The 27,581-nt window shown below is 38.6% G+C and overlaps 1 protein-coding gene across 6 annotated transcripts in view; it reads right to left on the reverse strand.

Moving 5' to 3' along the window:
• Fam13a (family with sequence similarity 13 member A) overlaps positions 1-27,581 on the reverse strand; it is a 346,389-nt gene that overhangs the window by 309,297 nt on the left and 9,511 nt on the right. The window contains exon 1 of one of the 6 annotated variants that reach the window (XM_048813608.1): positions 9,430-9,847. The exons of 2 other annotated variants lie outside the window; for them this stretch is intronic. In XM_048813608.1, coding sequence (XP_048669565.1) covers positions 9,430-9,504 — 75 coding nt within the window. In that variant the 5' untranslated portion in view covers positions 9,505-9,847. Of the gene's footprint in view, positions 1-9,429; positions 9,848-27,581 lie in introns of those variants that run through there. 3 more of the 6 variants (XM_048813611.1, XM_015484553.2, XM_048813605.1) reach the window with 3 other exon arrangements.

Raw genomic sequence — 27,581 nt, forward strand, 5'->3', positions numbered from 1 at the left:
AAAAAAAAAAAAAAAAAAAAAAAGGAGGGGGAGGCTGGCTGAACATTATTCAAAGTTGGAGTAAAATAAAATGTTTAGAATTGTTTTCCCCAAACCATTCATTTTGAATAAGTTAAAAAAAAAAAAATCTTCAGGGCTGGGGCTGTAGCTCAGTGGTAGAGCACTTGCCTAGCATATGTGAAGCAATGGGTTTGATCCTCAGCACCACATAAAAATAAACAAAATAAAGGTATTGTGTCCATCTACAACTGAAAACATTTAAAAAGTTCAGTTAAAAAGTCTGCCTGCTATTCATATAATCATCTTATTTTTATATTATTTGTGTTAATATGCAACTTATGTAAACTTAATTATACTATTACTTGCTGCACTACGACTTTGTAAACTGTTATAAATTCATAGTTATAGATAACAAAGTATGCTTAGTTATATTTCCTGTTTCAAGAACTAATGGACACAAGCTTCTTCCTGGTCTCTGAAATTTAATTTCCCTAAATTCAGTTTTAAGATTTAGATCAAATTAATGTGATTCTTCCGGGTTTGACAAAGTCTTCTCGGCCTAGTTAACCCATTCTTCTACTTCATCAGCTGCTCCGTGCTGGTTTGCTCTTTCCACCACTGTTACTGAAGCACACAAACATTATATGCATCTGCCTAGTCTACTGTGCTTCCAAAAACCTAACCCTAAAATAACTAACCGAGATCCTAGGTACTTCAGCCACATTTTCTGAAAATCTCTTCATATTAATCCTTAATTGGGTCACTAACTGTGTGCTGTGGTCTGAAAGTGTGTGCCCCCCATTCACCCATGGAAACTGAATCTTTGATGTGGTGATATTAAGAGGTGGAGCCTTGGGGGCTGGGGATGTGGCTCAGAGGTGGAGCACTCGCCTAGCATATGTGAGGCACTGGATTTGATCCTCAGCACCATATAAATGTAAAATAAAGATATAGTGTCCATCTATAGCTAAAAAATGGTGGAACCTTGGAAGGTGGTTAAGTCAAGAAGGGGACAAGTGCCCTTATGAAAGAGGCTTGAGAAAGTGCCTTTGCCCCTTCTGCCATCAGAGGACACAGCACTAAGGCACCATGCACGAAGCAGAGTCTCATCAGAAAACAGACTTTTCTGGCATTTCAATCTTAGACTCCTCAACCTCTAGAACTATGTGACATAAACTTCTCTTTATAAATTAGCCAGCCTAAGTTATTTCATAACAGCAGTTTGAATGGACTGAGACATTATGCTTTTGATTTCTGAATTCTGTACAGCAGAGATGAAAATTGAACTTGCATTACATATTTGCAGAAGAAAATCCACATGATGCCTTTGTTTGCCTGATTCTGACCTGGTCTTCCTCCAACAGCTCACCATTGTTTATTGTAGAAAGAAGCAAAGCTAAATGTTTAATCTTGAATGCAGTTTGGTCTAAATCCAATAATATAAAGTCACTTCAGATCATAGAGTTCATTTTACTTAAAATAGACTCCACTTATAATTTCAGTTTTAAAGAGACCACCTTAAGACAAGACACAAAGTAGCCTGCCATATAATACAAACAATATTTTATGATGCTATGTATCTTACAATGTGTTTTCACATGATTGTTTTATTTGCTTCTCACAATAATCAAATTTAGGCTGCTATGAACCCTATTTGATTGGGGAGGAGAGGAAGAGATGTTAAGTATCCTGCCCAGGGCCTATCAGCCAGCAAGTGGCTGACACAAGATTCAAAGCAAAACTATGTCTCCTGCCTCAAATCTTGTCTCATTCTATTTCTTGATAGTTTTCGCTAAACCATAGTCTAGCAAGGCTAATAATGGTGAAGTGTACAGATTAAAATGTTTCTGAGTAGCTGGGCCCAGGGGTGCACACCTGGAATCCTACTTACTTGGGAGGCTGAGGCAGGAAGATCACACATTCAAGGCTAGCCTGGGCAACTTAGTGAGACTCTATTTTAAAATTTAAAAGAATTCTTAAAGGTCTCAGATATAACTCAGTGGTAGAGTGGGCCTAGGTTTAATCCCCAGTACCGCAAAGGTTAAAAAAAATTACATTTTTTGAGTATAAATAATTGAAATTCCAACTCAAATTGGCTAAAATAACAAGGACATTTACTATCTTGTAATGATTTAATTCAAAGTTCAGAGAAGAAAGGACAGGAAATTGGGATTCAATGGCTCATAGAGTCCATGACCATTCTACCATTCGTTGTATAAAGCCTTCCTTCTTGATCCATAGATCAGTAGCCTATCAATAGTACCTGGGGTGCATAATATTTGCAGGGAATACACTACTACTCCATTCATGGGACATGCATCTTTGTCTTATTCGCCAGATAGAGGAGGGATCTGTCAACTTGTATTAGACTTGGATTAATCTGTAAATAAATATTCGTTTCCTTGAGCTACTGAGATTCTCGGGTTTGAATGAAGATCGGGAAATTTAGCACGAATACCTGGGCTAATCCTGATTATATGCCTACCTGAGAAAAAGTCACACACTGACCTGCATGTATATCATTTGAGATGGAATGGTCTGGCAGAAGTTTTTATTTTCTACATGCAATTTTATACAAGAGAATTCCTCTGCTTTTCGGTTGGAGACTCAAAGTGGTCAATAAAAAATTTTGCATTTTTATTGATAAATCTTGCTAGGTGGAAAATTTAAAAAAAAAAAAAAGCCCCATTAGAAGATATAATGCTTTTACAGGTATGGCCTTAGGATCCTTCTTAAGGATCTTCAAATGATCAATTAAAAAATAAAATTTATAGCCCAGCACAATGGCACACACCTGTAATCCCAATGGTTTGGGAGGCTAAAGCAGGAAGATCATGAGTTCAAAGCCAGGCTCAGCAAAAGTGAGGCACTAAGCAATTCAGTGAGACCCTGTCTTTAAATAAAATACAAAATAGGGCTGGGGATGTGGCTCAGTGGCCGAGTGCCCCTGAGTTCAATAAAACAAAATTCACTCAAGTGAAGCTGCTAGATCTTACAGCGTGACTTACTTATTTTGGTTTTGCAAACATTTTATTAAGCAACTACTACCTCTTAGCCCTGAGCAAGAGACAAGACATGCAAATAAGACATGTCTAAATTTTACAATCTGCTAGTGAGACACACAAATGAATAACATCCAGGAAATTGAACAGCTGGTCAAATATTACCTAAGATCTGCTATGAAGATAACATACTGCTTAGTAATGTCTAAGATCAGAGTGCTGTTAGTGGCAAAAACCAGGACTTTCCAGGTCTGCAAGGCTCCTAACAAAAGCCCATGTAGTTTCTAAAAATTAAAAAAAAAAATAGCAAGCTTTTATAAAAATTGAATTCTTCACAACATTTAGAAAATCTAACTGCAGTCTGTGAGGAATGAATTTGACATCAAACATCAAATTAGAAACTACAAAGAAGATAATCATGAGCCCTGAAATTTGAACTTTTATTGTATTTATTTGTTGTATTATTTAAGGAAATTCAATTCTGCTAAATAGAGAACAAAAGTAACAATGAGGAGGACAGATTCAACTGTGTATAGAGAACATGGAAGGAAGACTTTCGGAGACTTTTTATGTCGCTCTAACAAAAAATATTGTAAATTGGGCATGTTTATAAATAACAGAGATTTATAGCTCATATTTCTAGAGGATGGAAAAATCTAAGACCCAAGGTGCCTTATGGTTTGGATCTAGAATGTTCTCTGAAGGCTCATGTGTTGATGACTTGTTCCCCAATGAAGTAGTGTCTGGAGTGGGGATTTGGGGAAGTGCTTGGATTGTGAGGGAGCCAACACTGTCAGTGGATTAATCCATTGATGGATTCACAGCTAAATGGACTATGGGGAGGCGGCAGAAATATAAGAGGTGGAACCTAGTTAAAGGGAGTGAACCCTTGAGGGTGTGCCTTTGAGACTCTATCTTGTCCTTGGTGCATCTCTCTCTCTCTCTCTCTCTCTCTCTCTCTCTCTCTCCTTTCTCACTGCTACAGTGTGAGCAGCATTCCTCTACCATGTCCTTCCATCATGATATACTATCTCACCAAAGGCCCCCAAACAATGGAGCCAAGCTACTATAGGCTGAAATAATGAGCCAAAATAAACCTTTCCTCCATTAAGATTTACTTTTTCAAGTATTTTGTCACAGCAACAGCTGGATCACATAGTGCCTTAGTGTCTAGTGACTGATTTGGGTGGAAGTCCACTTCCTGATTTATAGATGGCTTCCTTTTGCTATGTCTCAATATGGTGAGAAGGTGAGGAAACTCTTTGGGGTCTCATTTTATAACAGCACTAATCCCATTCTTGGGGTCTATACCTTCATGACCTAACACCTCCCAGAGACCCTGCTTCCAATACCATCACATTAGGGGGTAGGTTTTAACATACAAATTTTTGGGAGACACGTTTGGTCTAGAACATTCTATCTCTGTCCCCCTCCTTGTAAATTATTATCCTTTCACATGCAAAATACATTTATTTCATTCCAACAGTCCAAAAGTTCTAACACTGACTCAAGAGTCTAAAGTCCAAAGTCTCACTAAATATGATCTAAATCAAGATATGTGTGACAGTCAAGGTATGACTCATACATAGGCAAATCCTCTCCAGCTATGAGTCTGTGAAATCAGACAAGTTATGTGCTTCCAAAATAAATGATGAGTAAGCCATAGTACAGGCATTCCCATTCTAAAAAGGAGAAAGAGAAAAGAAAGTAGTATAGGTCCTGAGCAAGTCAAGACCCAATGGTGGAGAAACTCCATTAAACATTAAGGGTGGAGAATAACCCTCTCCTTGCCTCAGGGTTCTATACTCCAGGCTCACTGGAACAGAGATCTTGTCTTCTGGTCCCACTGTGGCAGGGATCCCACTCCTACAGCTTTGTTGGGCAGGGGTTAGACTTCCAATGCCCCAAGTGGTTTTGCTCTCAGGGCTTGGCAAGTTGGTCCTGCCGCAGCTCTCTGCCTGGGCCCAACCTCGCAAATTCTGTGGGATGGTGGTTCCATCCTTTGAAATCTAGATGGATGCAGCCTTATTCCCAGGGCTCAAGTACCCTATATACTGGAGAGATGGTGCTATGTGGTCAATGAAGTTGGCTGTCTGTGCCCTCTGGAGAAGTTGCCACAATGCTGCATTGGGCCTGCTGGAACAGTACCTGGGACAGCTGAGGATTGTGGCTCCAGAGTATGGGGAACCCAGCCTAAGATGCAAGGAGGTGCTGGGTAGTACTTTGTAAGATCCTACAGACTCCAGGCTTAGCAGCCCCTCCTCTGAGACTACTCTGGCTCAGGGTGTACACTGTGGGCCTGTGATGAGAGTATGCACCCTGTGATTTCCAAACTGCCCTTGGGTTATTCTTCCAATGTCTTGGAGAACAGCTCCTAGCTTCTGCTAAAAGGGTTGATCCATATTAACTTCCTTATCCAACAGTGGCTTTATTTACTTTATTGTCAGGCCCTTAGTGGTCCCCTCACCACCCTCAACTGGCTATCTCATTCTTTACAATGTGAATAGTCTGAGAATTTCCCATATCTTTAAGTTTTACTTCTTCAGCTCTTTACTTAGAAATTGCTTCAACTCAATGTCCAATTTCATTGTTCACAAATTCTACATTCTACAAAACACAACAATGAACACAATTTAGTCAAGCTGTGTCAAAACATTAGAACTTGAACATGACACAGTCAAGCTCTTCACCACTTTGTATGAAGGTCACCTTTCTGCCAGTTTCCATGCTCCTCCCATTCATCTGGAACCTCATCAGAATGGTCTTTACCATCCATATTTGTATCAACATCTGTTCAAGATTACTTAGATAATTTCTTAGAAGATTAACGCTTTCTCAATTGCTTTCATTTTTTTTCTTTCTCACTCTCCTTCTCCTCACCAGAATTTTCTTTATAGTCCATTCATAGCCATGTAAGGTTTTTTCTTTTTTGGTACTAGGGATTGAACCCAGGAGTGCTTAACCACTGAGCCACATCCCCAGCCATTTTTAGTATTTCATTTAGAGACAGGGTCTTGCTAAATTGCTTAGGACCTCACTAAGTTGCTGAGGCTGGCTTTAAACTCAAGATCCTACTGCCTCAGTCTCCTGAGCTGCTTGGATTACAGGCATGCACCACTGCACCTGGAAATGTAAGCTTTTTCTGGCAGGCAACTCAAAATTCTAGCAGGCTCTATGAAATGCCGAGTTCCAAAATTGTTTCCATATTTTTAGGTATTTGCTACACAACACCCCATCAGTCAGCACTAACTCTGCCCTAGTCTGTTCAGGCTGCTATAATAAAATTCCTATAAATGAGGTCACTTATAAACAACAGAAATTTCCCTCTCACTGTCCCAGAGTCCAGGAAGTACAAGACGGGCACACAATGTTGTCTATGGCAGAGACATTCAGAGACATATTTAATACAGACAATTAGGAGGACAAAATAAGCACCCAACATTCATGAGGTACCAAATATTTATGGCCCATTGATTATAATCATTTGGGCTCCACACATTGTCTGCTTGAGATGTATAGATAAAAATTCATAGCTATTCAGTAGTGGATTGGCAAATTACAATTGCACCCAGGCCGACTTGCGCTTGGTGACTAAGCAAGCTACGCTGGCTCCAGACACAGTCCATCTGCTGTGCACACAGTGCTGGTCCTCAAAAGCACACCATGATCATGCAACGCTAACATGGCAGAGGAGGGCAAGAGGGACTGGACACAAGACCATAAATTCAGGAGTATAGTCCTTTCTTTCCACTTCCCTTTTTAAGTAGGTAAACCAACCACATCCCTCTTTCTTGCTTTTGCTGTACTTTGCCTAAATAAATCCTATGACTGGAATATTTTAATTTGGTATATGAAACTTTCTCTTCTCTGACCACAAGTCCTTGCTTACTCTTGGGGTATGTTCAAGGTAGCTGATGGTACCAGGTGGAAAGGCTACAGGAGTAGGAGGCTCCAAGCTGAAGAGAAAGGCTACAAAGCCAGGAATATCCTTGGGATTGTCAGCACCAGTAAGAGTTGGGGCTTGATCAGCATGAAGAGGACATTGCTATACCAAAAGAATTGATCCGCTGCGCCAGGTACAGATCTGATACCTGAACTCACCCACAAATCAGAGCAGCCAGAGGGTAAGAACCTCCACAAGTGCATTCTAGCTCTCATTTCTCCATCCACAAGGATTTGAAAACTACCATTCTCCACCTACCACTCCTAAAATGCCCTAATGCCTCCTTAGACAGAGCAGAGAGAGGCATAGGAAATCTAAGGCTGAGGATTCATCTGAGAGAACCTCACATTTAAAACTAGAAGAGAGAGGATAAACATTAATTGGCAAGTATAATTTCCCACTCTGCCTGCAGGTGGGTGGCTTACTGAGGAAAAATAGATTTGTTGCAATAAAACAGCTACATTTTCTTTGCTCTTAAGAGTGGTTATATAACTATCTGTGTGAGCCCACTACAGTAATGCTAGCAGCAAAATTCCATGATACTTATCTATATGAGAAAGGGTTAAATAAAATGACTAAGGAAGAGAAAGCAGGTTAGTTAATGGACATAGAAAGTGTCCCAGTTCAAGAGTTCACACACACTCACAAGAACAAATATCTGTCCTCCATTATTTTGTCTGAAAAATGACTCTTCAGCAGCAGGACACTTGAGTAATAGGTACATATAACATATGTCTACATAGAGAAGCCCCAAACTAATAAGCAGTTGATCAGCTCATGTGTATGTAGTATACATGCATATGCATAAAAAGTGACTTAGTCCTTACTTCACATTACGAATGTTAAGAAAAAAAATTTTTTATTCACCAAAAGCACCATTTTCCAAACCTACTGTGTACATTTTGTACAAACATATTTCCTCCTACAGGCACAGCCCGATATAACCCAATATAGCCCAAACTATAGGCGGAATGGTAGGAATGATTGATAATTACTCAGCTACCAGATGAATAATCTCTAAAACTGTGTGATTTTTATGTCAACATGACATGAAATTTTGTACATACTTTGGATATAAACTGAGGGAAAATATGGAGTCAGTCTGAATTTCGGTCAAAGTGTTGCAGATTGGTGTACCGCAGGCCAAAAACCTAAGTAAGACTCTAATCAGACAATCAGAAGTGGCAATAAATCTGCTTGACAAGTATATCAATCTGCTGCCTCCTCCTATACATTTTCAGTTATGAAATATTTCTTTTACAAACATGGAAAAATAGAAGACATGTCTCTGTAGTAAAATCAAAGTCAGCATCTTGCTCCCAGATAAGCCAGATTTTAAAAGAACCGCTTTGGAGTGATTAAACCACTTGTGTACCTGGATGCTACAAGCCAGGGGTTAAGAGAGAAGACAGGCATAGAGGGTGCTGAAGAGGCCGAACCTGCAGCTTTGCTAAGAAAATTCAATCTGTGAGGCTGGTCCACCATCTGGTGACCATTCTGGGTCTGTGTGTCAAAAATTTCATGGATAGTTCTAGATATTTTAGGATGCCACCATAACCTACAAAAAAATTACAGGTCTTCTTGAAACTTAAAAAAAAAAAATCTGCTTTGAATGTGATTTAAAAGGTGATAATAAAGAACACAATATTTCTCATTTAGTACCTTTAGATACAAATAAAATGCCCTCTTGGAATACAACATCAAGTTGAAATATAAATATGTATGCTACACACATACACATATGCTTTTTCTATATACAGGTAAAATTTTAAGAAACAGCATTCTGTAAATTGTATCATTGACAAATTCAATCGCTGCAATAAGTTTTATATGAGCACCAGCAAAATTATTTAGAATTTTATGAAATTTAGTCTTCAAAGTATGTATGTTTTCTCATGGATTTTGTGTTACTTATTGATGCTACTGTTTCTAACCACCAGAATCCTGATGAAGAAGGAGTCACAAACATTTATCAATGAGGCTATTCCAGCATCATTTTCAACAACCTTTCTGAAACAAAAATCCCAGAATTGCCAAAGGAAAATAGGAATGTGCACTAGAAAAAAATGTCATACACAAACTCAGAGACAATGAATCAGTGGTTATTTTAGATCTTTTCTTAGGTTAGCTACAAGAGTTTTCTAACAACTAAGATCAAGCACTGGTATTTGACTCTTTGGGAATAATAAAGCCCAACACTGCAGACAGTGTTCCCACATGAGACCAAGTGGACTTACTGGGGTCCACTCAAGCTCAGCATCTTTCTTCACCTTTTCTGGGAACAAAAGTGGACAAAATGCTGGATGCCACCTCAAATCCTGCTTAACATCCATCTGAATAGACAGGAATTTTGGTAACTAACCTTCCCCCAGAGCCTAACAGGGAAAAACAAAGTTCCCCACACATCCCCCCCTAACCAGGAGGGAGAGGCCTCCCCTCCTCAGCGCCGGCAGCACCCCCAGAAGGCAGAAGGCCTGTACTCACACAGATGGCTAGCGCTCCTGCCCCCATTCTCTCAGGAAGTGTCTGGAAGAACTGATGAAGTCCGGATGAAAACATTAAAAGGACAGCAAAATTCGAAAATTCCACTCCGTGGATACGTTTTGATTTGAAAAGCAGCGTCCAATCCAAAGGCCCCACGGTAGGTGAGGGGCGGCTGGACGCATCCTAGGAAGTGGGGTTTTGCTTCTTTTTTCGGCTAAACCCACATGGCTGGGAGGACGGCCCGGACTTGAAATCTGATCCAGGGCCTCGGTGTTGGCAGGCAGCGGGGTCACGTGACTCGGGTCTGAAGTTGCTGACATCCCCTTCTGAAGCCTGACCTGCTGGATACCACACACAGGCTCCCTCCGTTTGGAAAACTGCCGCTGGTATTCATTAATAGCCCTCAGCGCACACACGGAGCATTAACACGAACGGGCTTGCTCGTCACTACTTGTCTCTAAGGAAAATTTACATGGTCACACTCAGGTTTAAGTCCACTGGCACAAGCCTCATCTTTCTGAGGCAGTTTGCTATTGTCTGCTAGAAACCATCCAAATTCTACCAAAGTTTTCTTCCCTCCAACCTTATCCTTTGAGAATTTAAATGAAAATGTTCTTTTTTTATGTAGGGTTTTTTTTTTTTTTTTTAACTGCTTGTAATTACTTTCAAGCTACCTTACACATCTTGATGTTAAACGTGAACAGCAGACTTCTAGGCCTGTGTAATTCCACGTACCTGATCTGCAGTCTGGAAAAATTTGCCTGTAGTCAACAGTTCCAGTAACTTTCTACTCCACATACTGTGTCAACAGAAAATTTGATTTTACGGTTTCCAAATATTTGAACTGAGAGCTAAAATATCTAATTCAGGTAATACAGAAGGAAGCTATTCTATGTTTACTACTACGTTTTCATTTAAAATTTTTTTCATATATATCTGGCATATTTAAAGAATGCTGACTAATTTTACATGTGAAGTTTCATGTGACCCAATTGTACAGGTAACCAAGGCATAATAAATCAGCTCCCATTTTAACTCTTCCTTTCCAACTTAACATTTCTTGTATATCTATAACAAACCAGCACTACCCACAGCACAGCCAAGATAACAAATCATATTAAGCAAACCACAGGACATGACAGAGTATTATTATGTCTATGTGTGCATGTAAAAAATTGTGCAGACTCTCTTTCCACAAGGGAGGATAACACTATCCAAATCCCATACAAGGGAATGGGGTTGAGAGAATGGACATAATCTTCTCCACTAAAAAAGGAAACAATTTCTTTCATCTTCATCCAGATTTTACCTTATGCTTGCCATTCACCCATCAGAAAACTGGACTGATTCCTAAAGTTTTAAAATTTTGTCTTAATTTTTTGATAAGTATTGCCACTTCATTGTAAAAATTAAGCTCTAAAAATTAGGTCCCCTGTAGGTTCATCATGCAACATCACCTAATAATATTCTTTACCTATATTGACCAGACATTGCTATATGCCGTACCAATGTTGAATAGAAGGATGTAGTACCTTCTCTCATGGGATAGTACAATGTAGGGTGGGAAGAAAAAAAACTAATAACCTTTTATAATTAGTAAATGCATATGGTGGTGCTCAGGACATATTCTCCCAAAATATGGTACTCTGGCATATTGAATATTTTAAACTGAAAAGATTCAGGGAATCACAGGGCCAGGAAAAATCTTCTCATGTTCCCTTGCCCTTCTTCCTGCAGCAGGTCACAGGACCGCCTTCATGTGAGAGACATCTTTCCTACTCCCAGAGGAAAAGATCACTCTTATCTCTGAAAATTAAGCATTCAGGGAGAAGAACCTCAGCAGACAGGCCTTGCTAAATTTCCCTTAGTTTATAGCCAGTAGATTATGTCCCTTTTTTCCTTTTATATTTCTCCACACTGCCCACTCTTCGTCAAACCTCATGTAAAAGCACACACCAAACCTAATGTAAAAGAAACAATTTCTTTGGGTCTTTGTTTCCTTCTGAAGACTCCCAGGTCACAAAGTTTATTAAATGAATTTGAATGCCCTTCTCTTAACAATCTGTCTTTGGTTACAGAGGCTTAGGCTGTGGACCTAGGGTAGGTGAGGTGAAGATGTTATTTTCTCCCCTACACAGATGTGCTGCTTTATTAAGAAGCAGAGGAAGTGAAAGAGAAACAGAGACATCCATCAATAGGTCACATAGGTACTTGCAGTATATTTTCTTTGCTTGTCAAAAAAACCATACTTTAAATCTCACTTAAGAAAATTTTATATCCCAATTTTTTTGCTTAATGTTATATCAGAGGCATGTTCTCAGGTTGTTAATAACACTATTAACAAATTAAGTCACATGTGATATTACATATGGCATATATAGCAGCTTCTGTAGTTCATTTTCCCATCTCTATAGACATTTACATATTTTTTGATTTTTTTATTCTCTGGTAAAATTTCTGAAAATGAAATTTCTGGATCACAGAGAATTTCATGGATCATGTGTTTAAGGCTCTTGACATACATGGGCTTCGGCTGTCTATATTTTTTAGCCCATCCAGCCCAAATTCGAAGATTTTATGAAATATTTTCCAGTTTAATAAGTGAAAATGACTTCTCATTTTAAAACTAATATTTCCTCTTATTATCAGTAAAATTAAATTGCCATTTGTATTTTCTATTCTGTGAACTGTCTTTGGTCTGTTTTCTTTATCCATTCTCAACTGGGTCTTATTGGCTATAGTCTTTTTTTATAGGGTCATTGTATGGATTCAATAATAAAATTTATTAGCTGGGCATGATGATGCATTCCTGTAATCTCAGTGGCTTGGGAGCCTGAGGCAGAAGGATTGTGAGTTTAAAACCAGCCTCAGCAACTTAAAGAAGCCCTAATCAATTCAGCAAGACCCTGTTTCTAAATAAAATATAAAAAAGGGCTGGGGATATGGCTCAGTGGGAAAGTGCCTCTGGATTCAATCCCTGGTACAAATAATAATAATAATATAAAATTTATTTATTTATTTTTTTAAAACATGGTATGTACATACCGTGGAATATTATTATTATTATTTTTTAAAGAGAGAGAGAGAGAGAGAATTTGTTTGTTTTTTTTAATATTTATTTTTTAGTATTCGGTGGACACAACATCTTTGTTTGTATATGTGGTGCTGAGGATCGAACCCAGGCCACACGCATGCCAGGCGAGCGCGCTACCGCTTGAGCCATATCTCCAGCCCCTAAAATTCATTTAAAAAACACTTAGAATAGTACCTGGAAAGTGGTAATAAAAATCAACATTTTTGAATGCTTATTATATAATTTAATTATATGTGGACTTGGAATTTATTTTGAAAAATAGATAAATAAGATCTAAATTGATATTTTACTTTTCATGTAACTCCTGTGACCCAGACCTGCTAATAGTCCCCAGAATCCAATCTCTCTGATAATACTAGATTCTCTTCTCCTTCTTTATTGTGTCTGAGCCAATGGTGGTCCAGTTCTCAATCTCTCATACACGAAGATATGGTTATGTGACCATGTACTCATTAACAGAATGTGAATAGATAGGTATGTGCAACTCATGTTGCATGCTTCATAGAAAATGCCTTGTTCCACATTTCCTCTTTCACTTCACTATAAACAGAAACCTAGCTTACCACGGAAAAAAGGGACAATGTCTGAGGGGATGACAGAGTAAATGAAGGAACCCAGATCCTTGAATAACCTTGTGGAGTACAGCTGCCTTGCAAACCTAGACCAACAGGACTCTTCCACGAGAGAGAAATAAAACTCTCAAATACACAGTGTCTTTATACACAGATGTATAGGTACCTCTCTCCTTCTCTCTCTCTCTCTCCCCACGTATGTGTGTATATTCACACACACACACACACACACACATTTGTCTTCACCCTGATAAACTAACAAATGATACGAACCCATTTATTGAGCAAATTTTCCATTTCCCATTTGTGATATTATCCTCACTGTATCTTAAATTCATATACACATACCATACATACATACACACATGCATACCCCAAGATCTTTTTCAGGCTAATATATATTTTACCTCCTTTCATATCCTTAATATTTTAATAATTGCCATTATAATTCACTACATATCTGATAAAGATAGCTCTCTGTCATTGTCCATCTTTTTCAAAACTTTACTACTCTCCTTTACAATTCTTTATGATGAATTAAAAAAAAAAACAGTAAGGTTAGAACATGATGCTGTGATATAAGAAATACATATTTAGCCTTAAATGTGGACTTCTGACTCAAAGCTCCTAAAACCCAAGTGATTAGGAGACGGAGGCATTTTTTAAATATTTGGTCTTGGTCCTCAGCTCCTAATACAAGCGCTCCTATGATGCTTAGAATTTCTGGAGTTGATAACAGGTCTTTTATATGCCCCAAGACAGTTTGGAGACGGTGGCTAGGGCAACATGCTTTCAGGATAGTTTCGAGGCATAATTAACAGGATTGGAACTTCCAGCCCCTTCCCTGATCTCTGTGGAAGCGGGGGACTGAGTTAATCACAAATGCCAGTGATTTAATCAATCATGTCTACGTAATGACTGCTCTAGAAAGATCCCCCCCTAAATGGGGTTTGGAGTCCTTCTAGGTTGGCAAACACCTGGAGGTGCTAAGAGAGTGGAGTGCCAGAACAAAGTATGGGAGCCTCAGGCCCCCACCCCATTTTCCTTGCCCTAGGCATCTCTTGTATTTTCCTGTTTCTGAGTTGGATCCTTCATAATGGTCATGAGCAATCTAAGCCATTAACATAGACCAAACACATTTGTGTCTTTCCATAACGTCAGAATTTATTGAGCAACAATAAATTAACAGGCTGCACCACTTTCGTGGGTGGTAGATCTCTGAATACTTGTAGGCCACCTGGTAGTCATAAGTCAGGCAATCACAAGTTCTTTTATTCCTACCTTAATTTCTAATATCTATAATAGTCAAGTCATGCAACATACTATACACATGTATATTTATATATACATCACTTCTATATAAATTATTTATACATGTAACATAAATATTTATATATTGTTTTTATATCATATTATAAATTATTTATATTTATAACATATATATTTTATAGAAAGGCTAAGACAGGGGTAAGGTGCTACAGTAGTGAAGAGTTTGAACTGCACAAAGACAGAGAGCAGATGCAAACACAGAGTCACTGTAGGTCGTCAGATAAGTTTTTGAACCAGCCAAAGAATTTGTTCAGGGAGCAGACCTGTCAAAGTACAAGAAGTTAGTCTAGGTCAAGGTCTGGGTACAGTTTCACAGTGTTAGTTTGGAATGGGCCATGAGTGGTCATCATGGGCAGGAAGACTATGAAGCCCGGTGAGAGATTCAGAGGTTTATCACTGTGGCAATTTTCCTAGGAATGGCTCACAATGAGTGAGTGATCAGGTAATGGAGTAAGTGTGTACTGTGTCCAGGGTCCTCTTCCTTCGATGGGTCACAGATGAGGGGATTGTTTCTTTTTTTTTTTTTTTACAGGTGTAATTCATTTATTGTATTTAGGGTTTCTCTACTGCAAGCTGGCAAATATGCCTGTATTTGCATTCTTTTTTTTTTTTTATTGGTTGTTCAAAACATTACACAGCTCATGACATATCATCTTCCATACATTTGATTCAAGTGGGTTATGAACTCCCATTTTTTACCCCAAATACAAGTTGCAGAATCACATCGGTTACACATCCACATTTTTACATAATACCATATTAGTGACTGTTGTATTCTGCTTCATTCAGTGGTTTGATGTGCTTGATAAGTTCATGGGCCTCCTTTTTTCCTGTGAGTTTGATTATACCCATGTATCCATGGGCTTCCAATTAATTCAATAAGTTCACAGGTGGTCATTTTTATTAGCATGATATTGATCAGATTGTGCCTTATGGTTGTATTGGCAGGTGGTGGCTATGTATTGGTGTAAACAAGGTGTAGATCATTTTATCTCAGCACTTAAACTCAAAATGGAGTATCTCATGGAAATGTATTGCTTTGCAGTAACAGGTTTAGGCATAGCCTGAGAACTACTATTCTCATGGAGTGACATCACAGCAGGACACAGCTTGCTCTCCACAATGACAGATCAGTATTGTAATTAAATTGTTTTCCTGAATTACATGAGCCATTCTGGCAAATTACCAAACCCAAGGATGGGGTCACGGAGAACAGCCAGTTCATAGCTGGTTGGTCAGAAGTACAAGATGACCCAGGACTTGGAAGTGGCATCTGCAGCAGGAAGTCATATGAAATTGAGCCCTTAACTTGTGGGATTTGACACAAACTCTAGGTAGACAGTGTTAGAATTTAATTGAATTGTAGGACACCCAGCAGGTACTGGAGAATTGGTTGGTGGGGAGAAACCCCAGGCATTCAGTGTCAGAAATGTTCTATGAGTAGAAACGTAACAAAAAACATCACACATCTTGTCACTGTTTCTAAAAAGTATACACACATCTTATTTCTTCTATGGCGATTATGATATAGGATGACACAGGTATTTTAGTCAGCTTTTCTTTTTTTTTTTTTTTTTTTTATGCTGCTGTGACTAAAAGACCTGATTCCAGAACAACTGTAAAGGTAGGAAAGTTTTATTTGCTGGGCTCATGGTTTCAGAGTCTTAGTTCCATAGAAGACTGGTTTCACTCCTGGGGGATCCAGGTGAGGCAGAACATCATGGAGGAAGAGTGTAGCAGAGGGAAACAGCTCACATGGTGATCAGAGAGCAGAGACAGACAGAATCTACACTCTCCAGATACAAATATATATCCCAAAGCCCAGCCGCCAGTTAACCACTTCCTCCAGCCACACCCCATTTGCCTCCAGCCCCCACTCAGTTAATCCCACCAGGGATTAATATACTGATTAGGTTAAGGCTATAATCGAATCATTTCTCTTCCAAACCTTCTTGCATTGTCTTATATGTGAGTGTTTGGGGGACACTGCACATCTGAACCATAACAATAGGATTAAACAAAAAAGCTTGTCCTAACTTTCACAACTTCTTACACCATCATAAGGTAAAAGCAGTCCTCTGCCTAACAAATTCTTATCCTTATTTTTCACTGTGATGACTAGATTCCATTTTCTGAAACAAACCATACGTAGGCTATTGAACAAACTAAAGACACTCTGTACTTCCAATAATGTTTGTTTCTCCATGGAATACATCTGAAATTAGAGACTAAAATATTATTTTTTTCCTGGTCCCAAAATGGACACAAATGATTAGAGTTCAGAAAGGTCTTTTAGCTGCTGCCATATATTCTTAAACACTGATGTACAAAGACACTTAAGAGTTATTAGCCACAGCCAAGAAATTTGATCACATAAAATATGAGCATTACCTTTGCCTCAGAAAGGAGTAAATGAATTTTTTTAATATTTATTTTTTAGTTGTAGTTGGACACAATACCTTTATTTTATTTATTTTTATATGGGGCTAAGGATCAAACCCAGGGCCTCGCACGTTCTAGGCAAGCACTCTACCACTGAGCCACAATCCTGGCTCTAGTAAATGAATTTTTCAGGAGGTTTTCTGAATAGCCTAAAATACGGTGGCAAGACAAAGAATGTTCTAGTTTTCAAAAAAGTCCCTTGGCACCCTGGAAAAAGGAGTCCAAGTAACTTGACAATTGAATTCCCATCCCAATGTATTGTCCCTCAAATCACCATCTGACCTGGGGAAACTTTGGAACATATCTTATTGGAGGGAACTAAAAAGACTATGTTATCCTCTAGCCCCACCAAACTAAAAGTGCTTAAAATTCAAGCTGTCTATGTTAGCAGAGCTATTAGTCTTAAAAGGACAACATCTCCTCAGCTAGGGTAGAAATAAGTTTTTAGAAGAAGGGCAGTAACCTACAGACACACTACTGTCAGCTAAGTAGCAGGGTCCATAAAGCATCATGGGGTGATGGCATAATCGCCATAGCACAAACCACCTGAGGTTCATGGGAATGGGCAATGTAGACCTCCCTCCAATGTAGTCCCCACCCCAGCTCTACCCACATCACAGTCTGGATTAGAATTAGCATTATCCAGTCTGACAGGACATCGGAAGTTGGTCATTCAGCAACTATTTAATATTTATGTAAACCCTCTTGACCAGCCAGAGGGGTTGAGACATATTGAGTTTCTGAACCCTGAAAGTATATGCACCCGAAAGCTTACTTATTCTAGACCAGAGATCAGCAAACTGGTCCATGAGTCAAACTGAGCTATCCTAGCCAGAATCTGGCCACATCTACTTATTGACACGTTACGGCTGCCTGGCACCTACAAAGGCAGCTGAGTAACTGTAACAGACCTACTGAGCCTAAAATATTTACTCTCTGACTTTCATAGAGAGAGTTTTTGGTCATCGGTCTAGGCTATTGAGTAACACTGTTCGCCATGAGATTCCTCGTATACACATAGAAATGTACTTCAGTTCTTTGAAAGATAGGAAATAGGTCTTGGTTTTGATACCATTGACCCATTACCTGAGGATAGGCTTGGTTTTACCTTCTCCTAATTATTTTCTGAGGGTCTTGTCTGAAATTGGTCAGTTGATAATCTGATGGTCTAATCTGTTTTCTGAAGTCTAGATATATCACCATCCTTCTTGAGGGAAACACACCATACACCACACACACACAATCCCACTCCCCTTACTCTTTGTCCTAGGGAAAGATCAATTATTCTGTACCCCTTACAACAAAATTTCCAATATAACTAATTTTGAACTTGTTCAATCAATCTGCAACTTGCCACAGTATACTGACTTTTGCAAGCCCACCATTGGTGACGTACACTCACTGTAGCCAATCAAGACAGCTCACCCTATTTTAAACTGTATCTGAATGCCAACCAATCAACAGCCATCTCATTTTTTTTTGGGGGGGGGGATGAGACACATTTTGAGTTTTATTGAAGTTGCACCCCTTTTCTCCATAGAAAAGTCTTTTTTTTATTATTAGTTGTTCAAAACATTACAAAGTTCTTGACATATCATATTTCATACATTTGATTCAAGTGGATTATGAACTCCCATTTTTACCCCGTATACAGATTGCAGAATCACATCGGTTACACATTCACGTTTTTACATAGTGCCATACTAGTGTCTGTTGTATTCTGCTGCCCTTCCTATCCCCTTCCTATCCCCCCTCCTCTCCCTCCCCTCTCTCTACCCCATCGATCATAACTCATTTCTCTCTCTTGTATTTTTTCCCTTTCCCCTCACTTCCTCTTATATGTAATTTTGTATAACAATGAGGGTCTCCTTCCATTTCCATGCAATTTCCCTTCTCTCTCCCTTTCCCTCCCACCTCTCGTCCCTGTTTAATGGTAATCTTCTTCTCATGCTCTTCCTCCCTGCTCTGTTCTTAGTTGCCCTCCTTATATCAAAGAAGACATTTGGCATTTGTTTTTTAGGGATTGGCTAGCTTCACAGCATAGTCTGCTCTAATGCCATCCATTTCCCTGCAAATGCCATGATTTTGTCATTTTTTAGTGCTGAGTAATACTCCATTGTGTATAAATGCCACATTTTTTTTTATCCATTCATCTATTGAAGGGCATCTAGGTAGGTTCCACAGTCTAGCTATTGTGAATTGTGCTGCTATGAACATCAATGTAGCTGTATCCCTATAATACGCTCTTTTAAGGTCTTTGGGGAATAGTTCAAGAAGGGGAATAGCTGGGTCAAATGGTGGTTCCATTCCCAGCTTTCCAAGAAATCTTCATACTGCTTTCCTAATTGGCTGCACCAATTTGCAGTCCCACCAGCAATGTACAAGTGTACCCTTTTCCCCACATCCTTGCCAGCACTTGTTTGACTTAATAATGGCTGCCAATCTTACTGGAGTGAGATGGTATCTTAGGATGGTTTTAATTTGCATTTCTCTGACTGCTAGAGATGGTGAGCATTTTTTCGAGTACTTGTTGATTGATTGTATGTCCTCCTCTGAGAAGTGTCTGTTCAGGTCCTTGGNATACAAAATTCTTGGTTGGCATCCATTTTCTTTCAGTGTTTGAAATACTTTGTTCCAGGATCTTCTCGCTTTCAGCGTCTGTGATGAAAAATCAGCCATTAACCTTATGGTTTACCCCTGAATGTAATCTGCCTCCTTTCTCTTGCAGCTTTTAATATTTTCTCTTTGTTCTGTATATTGGATATCTTCATAACAATGTGTCTTGGCATTGGTCTACTGCGATTTTGTATGCTCGGTGTCCTGTATACATCTAGAATCTGTACTTCCGTTTCCTTTTTTATATCTGGAAAGTTTTCTAAAATTATTTCACTCAATAGATTGCTCATTCCCTTGGTTTGGACCTCTATACCTTCCTCTATCCCAATGACTCTTAAGTTTTTTTTTTTTTTATGTTATCCCATATCTCTTGGATGTTTTTCTTGTGGTTTCTTACCAGCCTTTCTGAGTTGGCTAGACTCTTTTCAAGATGATATATTTTGTCTTCATTGTCTGACGTTTTGACTTCTACTTGCTCCATTCTGCTAGTGATACTCTCGTTTAAGATTTTAATTTGGTTTATAGTTTCCTTTATTTGTAGGGTTATTGTTTGATTTTTTTTAATAATCTCTATCTCCTGGTAAAGTTGCTTATTTGCTTCTTTTATCTGTTAATGTAATTCATTTTCAATGTGTTCTTTCATTGTTTGAATTTGCTGTCTCATGTCCTCTTTAAGATACCATTCCATCTGTATAAGGTATTCCTTGAGTTCTTTATTTGACCATTTTTCTAATGCCTCTAGGTTCTCCTGTAGATTTAGGCTGTCCTGCATTGTTTGTACTCCTTTTCTTCCTTGCTTTTTCATGCTGCTCATGTTACTTCCGGTTCTGTTTGACTGCTGTGTTACTGTTTACTCCTATAAATTTATTTTGGTTTTGTGTATCTCTGGAGTCTCTCCTTTGTGATGGGAGACTATGACTAGAGATGATGAATTTTATTGCACTTTAAAGCAGATTCATTTGTTTCATAAACTGTGTACAGATTCTGATGGCATATAGTGATCTGCGGTTTGGTCTTAGGACTTATGTTTAGGTCGAGTGATGGTATAGATGTTCGTATATCTTGGCAACCTTGGAATTGCTCTACTGACGAGGGATATTAACAGGAGAATGGTCCAGAGTATTTGGGGATAGCTAGGGAATTGGTAGCACTATATAATGCCTTGGAACATTTACCTATACACATTTAGTAAATTACACATAAACAGCATCATAATGCTTGGGAGGAAAAGTATTAGAAGGGGAGGGAAGAAGTCGCTAAACAGAATGAGAGTAAACAGGTAGAATTCAAGAAAAGGGGAATAAGGAAATTGAAAAGAAATGAAAAGACAAAGAAAAAAATAAAAAATAATAATAAAAAAATAACAATAAAAATAAAAAAATAAAATTAAAAATTAAAATTAAAAAAAATTTTTTAAAAATGCAGTCTTAGAGTTCGATTAACTTCTCTTCCAGTAGGTGGAAAAGCTTCTCCTCTCAATACGTGGGAACCAATCACTGTGCAGCAATGGGCGGCTCTCCAATCCTGGGCGCCCAGGGCCTTTCCTGGTATCCAGTCACTTCCTCGCTTTTCCTCCAGCCAGGCTCCGCTCACCGGTGACATTCATCATATAACTGGCTACACGCCGGGTCTGCTGCTCCCGGGAGCCCTATTTTCTTGAATGACTGGGCCCACTCTCTCTGTTTGCCATTCCCCCAGACCCTGAGGTTGTGGAGCGCAGGGCTGGGCACCGTCAGCTTATTCTGCCTACCCTTCGGTAGCCACGCCCCCGGGAGCTGGCGCAAGAGACCTCGGTTGTCAGCCTGGTGGGCACGGTAGGCGGGCGTCATACACCGCTCCTGACTCCCTTGGTCTGACAATTGCGCTCATGGGAGAGCTGGGGGGGGGGGCGAGATCTCCCCGCTGTGCAGAGAGGAGGGGCCTGAGGGTCACACACCTGTAGACGCCAGTCTCAATGAAGCTATCCCCTCCACCAAACTCTGGCGACGTCTGTTCTCTTACATGGTGGTGTCCAATGCAAAGGGCTGCCGTTCGTTCCCTTTGCCTGGGTGTCCAATGCGAAGCGTGGGTCCTGTCCGGCTCTCCCAGGCCCTGTCCCAATCCTGGGCCAGCTACTATCCAGAAAAGTCTTAACTGGGCTTCTCCAGAAATCTTCACCTTGGCTGATTTTCCTGGCTTTCAGTATGCTTATTTTTCCCTCAATAGTTTATTTCAGCTCCTGTGTAATACAGAAACCTGGAGTTCCTGACCTAGGTCTGGAAGCATAGAAATAAATTCAAAGAATTGAAGGCTCCAGAAACAACAGGAAAAGAAGATTGTGGAAGCCCGCCCCCTCATCACTGGCTCAAAAGCCATCTCATTTAAGTAACTGCTCTCTGGATGGTCTCAGTTCATTTACACACTTGAAAATTCACCAACTCTTACCCCCTCCAAACAAAAGAGAGAAAACCAAACCAACAAACAAAACAAAAAACTAAAAAATACCTACATAAAATCAATAGTATGCTCTGCTCAGAAAGACCTGCAGGACCAGCATATCTTGCCCTACTAAAATAACGCATAAGGGCTGAGGCTAGGGCTCAGCGGTAGCATACTTGCCTGGCATGTGTGAGGCACTGGGTTCAAGTCTCGGAAACACAAATAAATAAATAAATAAATAAAGGCCTATCAACAACTTAAAAATATTTTAAAAAACAAAAATACAAATAACGCATAAATTTCATTCTATCTTCTTACTTCAGGTACATTGTTCTTTGACACAAATCATGGTTCAGATAGCACAATTCCATGGTGATTATGAAGGCCCGCTCTTGAGCTGCACTTCTCAGCAGCTTGTCCCCCACTTCTCCAGCGCTATTCATCCCTCCACCTTAACTTCTGCATGTCACTGGGCTGAGGCTGGCACCTTCACCTGGAAGCCAAAGCAGAACTACCATGCCAGTCTTCACACAGGGACAGAATTAGAACTCAACGCCCCCCCCCAAGGAGTAGGCAAGAGAGTTGACTTTCGGGAACAGAAAGCAATATTCCTGTAATGATCACCTGAACCTCTGGCCTGGTATACAAGAGAATAGAGGGATTTTCTTTTGAAAATAGTTTTCGTTATTTCCCCAGAGTTGCCCTACTAATAGAAGGAATTAACATGTTTGAGCAGAAAGTTGCACTTGGTTTTAGGCAGACTCTGGAAATTAGACAATGCGGGAACAATTTCATCAGGGAGTGCACATTATGATGGTTTTCATCTACATCTCCTGAAAGGCTGCTATGGTTCCCTCCGGCTTCTTTAACTCCTCCCCAGAAAATCACTACTTCCTATTTATTCTACCTCTGAAAAGTTTTTAAAATCCACTTCCCTTATAGCCACCACCATTTAAAAAGTTCAGGACCTCACCAGTGTTCCTTTGGTACAACTACACCATTCCATTTCTGAAATTGATTTGATTATGCCACTTTCCTTTACATTCTTTTTATGCCTGTGGGTTCCCTGTATAAGTTTCAGAGAATCTGTGACCACTCATGTAATTGAATTTCAATTTTCAGAGTATGTGCCTAAAGGGAGAATCCATCTTAATCTTTTAAAACCCTTTTTATGCTCTTATTAGTGAATTAGAGTTATACATAATAGTTGGGTTCATTTTGACATAATCATACTTTTTAACCTTTTGAACACTAAAAAAAAAACTGCTTCTTTATAGAGTAAATCCAAAAGTCCTTAGCATAGCTTTTTCCAAATTTAAATACATACCAGTACTTTCTCCATCATATACCTTAAATTTCCCCCAGAAATTTGTGCATGTGTTTCTTTGCATGGCAAAAGAGACTCTGCAGAAATGATTAAATTAAGGATCTTAAAGTGGGGAACAGTTCCGGGATTATCTTGGCCTGGTCTAATATGAGGAGACCATAGAAAAGGCAGGAGAGTCAGAGGCTGAGGAGATTTGACCTTGGAAACAGTGATCTGTTCATAGAAATTTGAAAATGCAATGCGGCTGGCTTGAAGATGGAGGAAGAGGATGTGAGTCAAGGAATACACATAACCTCTAAAAAAAGCTGGAAAAGGAAAAGACTCCCCTAGCATCAAGACAGATTTTAAGTTCAAATGAAACCGATTTCAGATTCTGACCTCCATAAGCATAAAGTGATACAGTTGTGGGTTTTTTTTTCTTTTCTTTTTTTATAGTTGTAGATGGACAGCACACCTTTATTTTGTTTACTTTTATGTGGTGCTGAGGATCAAACCCAGTGCCTCACATGTGCGAGGCAAGCACTCTGCCACTGGCTACAGCTCCAGCCCCAAAGTTGTGTTGTTCTAAATCACTAAGTTTGTGGTAATTTACTACAGCAGAAATAGGAATTCCCTTGTCCCACAAATTAAATAAGGTATATATTTTCTCATTTTGAACCTTTACCCATGATTTCCTATTTACCAGAAATGTACCTGTCTGCATTTTGTCCTTGAGGAACTCAAACATACTTTGATGTCCAATACCACTGTTACTAGCATTCACGCCTGACCTTACTTCTCTATGTGCATATGGTCCTAGTTTAAATAACTAGTACATTTCCACTAGTTTGAAAACCTATATTCTAGATTTCAAATACCTTAGAGGGCAGGGCAACTCAATATCTCATTCTTTTGGGCATTCCTTGTTAGCTCCTTAACTATACACATTTGTGTCCTTAACTATACACATTTGTACAGTTCATGCATTAAATGAGGTGATAAATCTGCACTGCTCACAGAAATACTTTATGAATTCATTTAAAAGTTAGGATAAGAAATATGGATTACCTTAGTGACAAAAGGAAGAGTTGAAAATGTGACCATGAATAGAATTTGTAAGGGATTTTTGAGAAAGAAGTTCAGAGATCTGAAAAAGAACAGTCAAGAAGAATAAATGTATAAAGGGAAATCAGTCAAAGAAGAAAGAAGTAGGAACACAGTGTTGATGGAAAGTTGATGTCTGTCTACAGCCCTGAACATCTGGGTCCTTGGTTTTAACCTTTTGTTTTTAACCAGGATCATTTCCCTGAATTCTTCTAAGCCTTACTTCTGAATAAAGGTTAAATTAAAATTCTTGAGGCAATTGTTTAACTTTTAAACAAGAACCCAATCAATTTTTCATGCAAAAACAAATTAAAAAGCTCCAAGAACCCAGTCCAGTTTATATCCATGGATGTAGCCCACTGGTAGAGTGCATGCTTAGCAGGTACAAAGCCCTCTGGGTTCAAGCCCCAGTACGGCAAAAAGCAAAACAAAAATATTGTTGTTGTTTTAAATTTTTTTTGGCAGGCACAGGGCCTGCAAGTCTATATGAATAATGCAGATTGTATTTTTATATTTTTAATTTAAAAAGAAAACCAAGACTTCTGTCCAGAAGAAAAAAAACAGAAACAGTTCCTTTTGCAAAATCAAAATCAAAACAAAAACAAGAGGCTGGGGCTGGGGCTCAGTGGTAGTACACTTGTTTGGCATGTGTGAGGCTCTGGGTTGGATTCTCAGCACCACATATAAATAAATAAAATAAAGGTCTATCAACAACTAAATCATATATATATATATATANACCTCTAAGCCACAACCTCAACTCTAGAAGAAAATATTCTTAACTGAAAAATAATTCCCACAACTAGAATTAAAAAGTATTTTTAAAAAATATTTTTATTTTTTTAGTTGTAGTTGGACACAATACCTTTATTTTATTTATGTGGTGCTGAGGACCGAACCCAGGGCCCTGCATGTGCTAGGTGAGCGCTCCACCGCTGAGCCACAACCCCAGCCTCCTAGAATAAAAGGTATTTTTAACTTGTGAGGGAATATAGATAACCGCAATTAGTATCTGATCATTGCCAAGGGCTTTCACATATATTCTTGTTGAGTTCAAGCAATCCACAGCATAGGTCCTCTTATTCATGATTGTCAGGTAAAAGAATATGGGAGGTTCAGACTTGTATAATCAGTAATAGATAAAGACGGGTTTCAAACACATACTTTTCTGTCTGAAATCTATGTTCTCACAAATGCATTAAATTATTATCAGCAAATCCCTCTCTTTGGAACAAAGTGATTTCTGATTATGATCAGGCTGAGGGTGATGACATATAAGGAGCCTCACTGTCAACTATAACTGTGGACCAATAGCCCAACTGTGAAAAATATTATATATAGTAATAGTAGTAGAGGTACCTTCAAGAATTTATTTTTAAATATTAAATATTAATTACAAAAGAACTTTGCATATATTGTCTCATTCAACATGAACAAGCTAAGATATAAATGCTATCATTTCCTTTTAATAATTAAAAAAATTGAAACTGAGAAATCAGATCTCTTGCCCAATTACACAGCTGGAAAGAGATACAAGATTTCAAGATTTCACTTATTTATTCATTTAATAAACAAAGATTTACTAAAAGCATACTATATACATGTACTATATTGCACATGTTTTTTTTTCTCCACAGTGAATTTTATTTATTTATTTATTTTTAATACTGGGAATTGAACCCAGGAGTGCTTAACCACTGAACTACATTCCTAGCCCTTTTTATTTTTTGATAGAGAGTCTCCTTAAATTGCTTAGGGCCCCGCTAATTTGCTTAGGCTGGCTTTGAACCATGATCATCCTGTCTTAGCTTCCTAAACTGGTGGGATTACAGGTATGCACCACTGTGCCCAACTCCAGTGGAATTTTTAAGAACATAGTTTATAATCCTAAAAGCTTTAAAACTCTCATGAGTTTTAATATGCTAGGCTAAAAAGCACTGGTAGAAAGGACTGGGCAGACACTGCTGTAGGATTCTTGTGCATGCATGTGGTAGTTAGCAATTTAATAACAACACTTCACAATATTGTAGCTAACACAGACATAAACTGCTGCTAAATATCTATTTTATAATATAACAATGTTTATGACTGTTCATTAGAGTATAACAAAACTCCTAGAAGCAATGCAATTACCTTCCTCCACTTGTAATGAATCAATTTCCTAGTCACTTATTTCAAGGAGTACCAACTGTATAAAAGGGAAGGAGTCCTCTAACCAAATTACAAAAAAAAAAAAAAAAAAAAAATTAAGGGAAGGAAAGAAGGCTAGCAGGCAGGCAGGCAGGCAGGCAGGCATGTTAAAGACCCAATACTACATGTGAAATATCCATCAGAGAACACTATCTAAAGCTCTCCTCTTCTGTAACCATGGAATTGATAAATGAACTACAACCACCTATTGGGTAAAAAAATAAAAAACTTATGAACAAACAAGGTATGTGCAAAATTAACTTCTGTGTTTGATGAACAAATGTTGTTGTTATTGTTTAAGCATGCAAGCCTGTTTCTTTTTAACCCCAATAGAAACAAAACTACCAATGAAACAATAAAAATTTAAAAGTCCAGTTACTTTGAAATGGGATTTAATTATCCCAGAAATTCCTCCTAACCACAGCAATCAGTAATCAGTGCAATAATTTCATCACAATGTTGATAGGGACTTTCCAAGTTGTCAACTAACTCCCTATTATGTCCTCAAGGAAAAGAACTAAAAGTATAAGAGAATAGAAGGAGGAAAACCCCCCAGAAATTGGTGAATAATACAGCCTCTTAGATGCACAGTGGAAAGGGGTGGGACAACACATCTAACAAAGCAAAAGAGGGAAACATCAGAACCCAAGAGAAGAGAGGTAGTTAACACCTATCACCACTTTCCTGAATGGAGATATCAAGGTTCAGGTACATCCAGAGACACAATAAATGCACAAGTCGCAGAATTAGACTTCTGTTTCTATTTTGGGGGTTTTCTACCCTATGTGGAACAAAGAATAGAGTATATTTCAAACATATTTCTGCAATGATGACTATTTAAAGATTGTGTTTGATCATACCCACAATTTATATCTTTATCATCTCTTTCAGATACCATTAAAAATCTGCCTCAAACACTATGTAATAAACTGATTCTAAATTAAAAGGCAGGAAGAAAATACATACCTGTTTTGGATTAACAAAATAAAAATTTCAATAGACAATCCTGAATTGGTCTGGTGAATCTCCTTATAAAGATATATACATATATATATATATATATATATATATATATATATAT

The sequence above is a fragment of the Marmota marmota genome, unplaced genomic scaffold, assembly GCF_001458135.2.
Source record: "Marmota marmota marmota unplaced genomic scaffold, marMar, whole genome shotgun sequence".
NCBI classification, from domain to species: Eukaryota; Metazoa; Chordata; class Mammalia; order Rodentia; family Sciuridae; genus Marmota; species Marmota marmota.